Genomic DNA, 4,079 nt, shown 5'->3' with positions numbered 1-4,079 from the left:
CGCGGTACCTCGGCGAGAAATAGAAAGACTAAAATTTGCAAAGCCTTTAAGTGAAAAGAGGGTAGGGGGAGGAAGGAGTGGAGAAGGAGGGAGTGGGGTAAGAAGATAAGGAGACAAAATAAACTCCCGGCTGCACTCCCAGCCAGCACAGCCTCAGCAGCACCCTGAGAGGCGAGACACAAAATGCATTTACCTTTAAAATAATGACTCATTTTATTTTTTTCTTTTAATATGTAGTTATAAATATATTTTGTCAAAATATATGATCATTATTGTCAAAAACATTTGCACATAAAGTCATAAATAAGGTCAAGGTGAACGTTTAGTTTAGAGAAGAGTCCAGCTATAGCAAGCAGTTCTGGGGTGGGACGGGAAGGAGAGAGAAGGGGAGGAGAGGGCGGCGGGGAAGGGAGAGGTCAGCGGCACCCGCACCCCTCCACCACCATCTCCTGGTAGTTTTTCAGGACCACCTTGTCATACTCATCCAGGTAGAGCATGGAGATGGCGCTGAGCTCCGTGGGCACGCAGCAGGCCTTGGGAATGCTGGAGTTCACGGAGTTCACCAGCGTCTGCACGATGGCGTGGTTCGTGGAGTTGAGGTGGTCGGCCAGAGGGAAGGGGCAGTCCCCGTGGCAGTAAAACGCCTGGTAGCCCGGGGGTGCCACGATCCAGTCGTTCCAGCCCACGTCGCTGAAATCCACATAGAGGGCATGGCGGCGGCAGTTTTTTTTGTTCTTGCGGGAACGCTGGTGCTTGGGGCTCCGGCGGGCTCTGCGGGTCAGAGCGTGGCCTCGCCCGTCGTGCCCAAAAGTGACCAGGAGCGGCCTGAGCTGCGCCCAGTCCCCACGCCCTTGAGGTAAAGATCGGCTAATCCTGACGTGTTTGCCCTGATGAGTCTGTGCGTGGTGGAGGTGGGTGACCTCGATCACCAGCCCGTGGTTCGGCTGCTTGTCCTTGGTCCACCGGATCACGGCCGGGCTCACATCAAAGCTCTCCCAGCGCGTCTCGTTGTGGTGCACCAGCCGCGTGTCCAGCAGGCGCGTAATGGCCTGGGCGCGCTCCGACAGCGGCTTCATCACTTCGTAAATGTTTATCCGGTGGAAGCCCCTCTCCCACGCCGAGCTCGGCTCCTCCACCTGCTCCCGGTACAGCCGCAGCTCCGCCGAGGAGATCACCTCGTTTTCCGGCACGCTGCTGAGGTTGAAGACGAAGCGGATCCGGGGCGCCTCGCTGGGACCCGGGACGGTCTCCAGGTGCTCTGGAGGAGAGCAGGGAAGGCGGGGGGGGGAAGAGGTAAGACAAGCAAACAAGAGCACGTCAGCCTCGGGGCACACGGCCCCGGCACAGCCACAGCTCACACCCACGCCTCACCTGCCCGGCAGGCACCGGCTCCTCTCCGCTCCCCCGCGCATCCCGCCCGGCCGCACCGGGAGCGGCTCCTGCCCCGGCACCGCTGGCTCAGCCGCGCCTCGAGCACTCCACCCCTTCCCATCTCGCCTCCCCCGTTCAGGGAGGCTTTTTCCCTTTAGCTTTTCCTCCCCCAGCCTCTCCAAAATCATCTCCCCGGCGAGATGCGGCGCCACGGAGCACAGAGGTGCCTTGTTACGGGGGGCAGGGGGAGAAAGAGAAGCAAATTCCAACGCAGTAATGATGCGGCTGGATTAATAATTCAGATTTACTTTGGAAAAGAAACATCCGCTAGGAAACATTTGGATCAGATTACAAGGGTCTATTGAATAAACCTTATAAACACACAGCTGTAAGTATTAAATTCGAGTCGGGGTTTGGGTTTTTTTTTTTTCTTTTTTTCTTAAGAGTAAAAGCAGGCAGCAATTGCTTTGATAGTTCAAAAGAAACACTCCAGGGGCGAGATCCCGCCCTCGCTTTACTCCCGCATCCGATCCAGAGCCATTAAATCCACGCGAGCCCAGGCAGTGACCCCGAGGCAGAGGCACCGAAGGAAACTCGCTGTTGTCAACAGAAGCAAAAGCACTTCAAAATATGGTCAAGCTCGGGTTAAGCACAGGATGCTGGAAAAAATAGCGAGCAGCACGCCTGTCACCCACACACGGCAGGCTGGGGGGTGGTTTTCCTCCCATAAATTTAGGGCCGGGCACGTCCTGCTTCTAAAGGCATTTGTGAGCTTCCAAACGCAAGGAAATCCCGATCGCTACCGGGGCTGGGAATTTACCGCCTCTCATCACTGACCTTCATGGTGGAAACTCCTCACGGTGTTTGCCCGGCTGGTCGATCGCTCAGGGTACTGCAGGCTAATTTCCTGGAGGCTTTCCTCCTCTTCTCCGGACTGGAGTCGATAGAGATCCAGCATGTAACTAGGAATGACGGCTGACTTGCTGGGCTGAGGCCGCCTTCGGAGCCCAAACATCTGCAGCAGAGTTGTTTCGAAACCCCGCAAGAGTTCATGGCTTTGGGCAGAGCGGCGTCCGGATCCGGCTTGTCCCTGAAGCTCTGCCACTTTCTTCCTGCCGGTCTCAGGGATTAGGCTAGCATGGTTAGTACCTCCTAGAAGGACTTGGCATAGTAGGATGACCATCAGCATTCGGTTACCAGGAATCATGGTGTCTCTGGGGTGTAAAAAATACGACAACAAACAAGAAGGAAAGTCAGGATGAGAAGCGAAACCCCCCTCCTCTTCCGAATAAACTTAAAAATAATAATAATAGTAGTAATAATAGTAATAATAAGTGGCAAAAGGGCACGGGGAGCAGCCCCCATCCGAGCGGCAGCCGGCGCGCCCCGGCGGGCAGGGACCGGCGGCCGTGCCCGGGCTGTCCGCAGCCCCGCAGCCCCCTCGGGCAGGCGGGTTCCCGGCGCATCCCGGCCCCGCTGCCCCGCCAGGACGGGACGGGACGGGAGCGGCGGCGGCGGCGGAGCCCGGCGGGGAAGGAAGGGGCGCGCGGCTCTGCAGCCGCCGGTCCGAAAGCGCCGCCGGACCCCGGGAGGGGACACAGGGATAAGAACAACAAAAAAGTTTTTCTTAAAAAAAAAAAAAAAATTAAAAGAAAAAATTAAAGCCCTGCGATGAAAACAAAAAGCGAGGAGCGAGGCGGAGGAAGAAGAGGGCTGTACTCACTGACAGCAAGCAAGGCATATCAGCACAGTCCATGATTCTGGAGAGCCAGCCCGGACCCAGCGCGCCGAAAGCCCCGGGGCAGCGGCTGCCGAGCGCCTCCCGCGATCGCCGCCCGGCGCAGTGCGGCCGCCGCCGCCGCCGGCCCCGGTTTTCTGCCGGCCCCGCAGTCACGTGGAGCCGCGCTCGCCGCCAGCCCGGCCCGGCCCGGCCCGGCCCGCCGCCCCCGGCCCGCCCCCGGCCCGGCCCGGCCCCGCGGGGGACGGCCCTGCCCGCTCCGCCGCCCGGGCAGCGGGGGGAGCGCGGGGACCCCCGGCGGAGCGGCCGCGCTCGGAGCCTCGGGGCGCGGGACGGGGCCGGTGCGGTGCCCCGGGATCCCCCGCGCCGCTCAGGTGCATCCCCGGGGACCCTCCCGCCCCGCCCTGTCCCCGCACGGCCGGGGCGGGGTCCCCGGGGAGGTCGGGGCTCCGCGGTGCTCCCCGAGGGACCGGGCTGGGAAGGGAGGCTCGGGACGGGAAACTCGGGAAACTCTCGTCGGCTGTCCCCCGACGAGAAGGGAGGGAGAGCTTGGGAACCAGAAGCAGCTGCGCGGGGAAGGGTACGGCGGCAGAGCGCGGGTTTCTCCTGTGCTCCCACCCCCCCGCCAGCCCCGAGGGTCCCCTCCCGGGGGTTGGGAGCCCGTTGCCAGCACCGAGGGTTATCCGCAGTGCCTGCCCTGGATTCCCTCTCGTCCTCCAGATTTTCTCATCCTTCTCCCTGGCTGCCTGAATAGCCCTCTCCCCCTGCCCTCCAGGCCGGGTTCCCGGACCCCACCGAGGTGTGCACAGGCGCCTTCCCAGCCCCGCACGGGCTGTGTACGGCCACAGCTGGCGGCTCCAGAGAGGTACGGACAGGGGTCTGTCCCCGGGAGGAAAGATGCTCCCTGCCCCACACTTCAACTCCAGAACTGCTCTGGGCCAGCTTTGGGCTGAGAATAAGAACCAGACTT

The 4,079-nt window shown here is 60.9% G+C and overlaps 1 protein-coding gene across 1 annotated transcript; it reads right to left on the bottom strand.

Annotated features, from left to right (window-relative positions):
• Window positions 1–204: 204 nt before the first annotated feature.
• On the bottom strand, window positions 205–3,181 carry BMP4 (bone morphogenetic protein 4). Its single transcript, XM_036384186.2, has 3 exons — window positions 3,095–3,181; window positions 2,209–2,585; window positions 205–1,258 (listed from the first exon to the last, which is right to left on the bottom strand). Exons 2-3 carry the CDS (start codon window positions 2,576–2,578, stop codon window positions 417–419), a joined length of 1,212 nt encoding a protein of 403 aa, XP_036240079.1. The 5' UTR covers window positions 2,579–2,585; window positions 3,095–3,181; the 3' UTR covers window positions 205–416.
• Window positions 3,182–4,079: the final 898 nt, after the last annotated feature.

This window comes from Molothrus ater, chromosome 6 (assembly GCF_012460135.2).
Source record: "Molothrus ater isolate BHLD 08-10-18 breed brown headed cowbird chromosome 6, BPBGC_Mater_1.1, whole genome shotgun sequence".
In the NCBI taxonomy this organism is placed as follows: Eukaryota; Metazoa; Chordata; class Aves; order Passeriformes; family Icteridae; genus Molothrus; species Molothrus ater.
The sequence above is the reverse complement of the archived record's forward strand: the minus strand, read 5'-3'. Positions and strand labels throughout refer to the sequence as shown.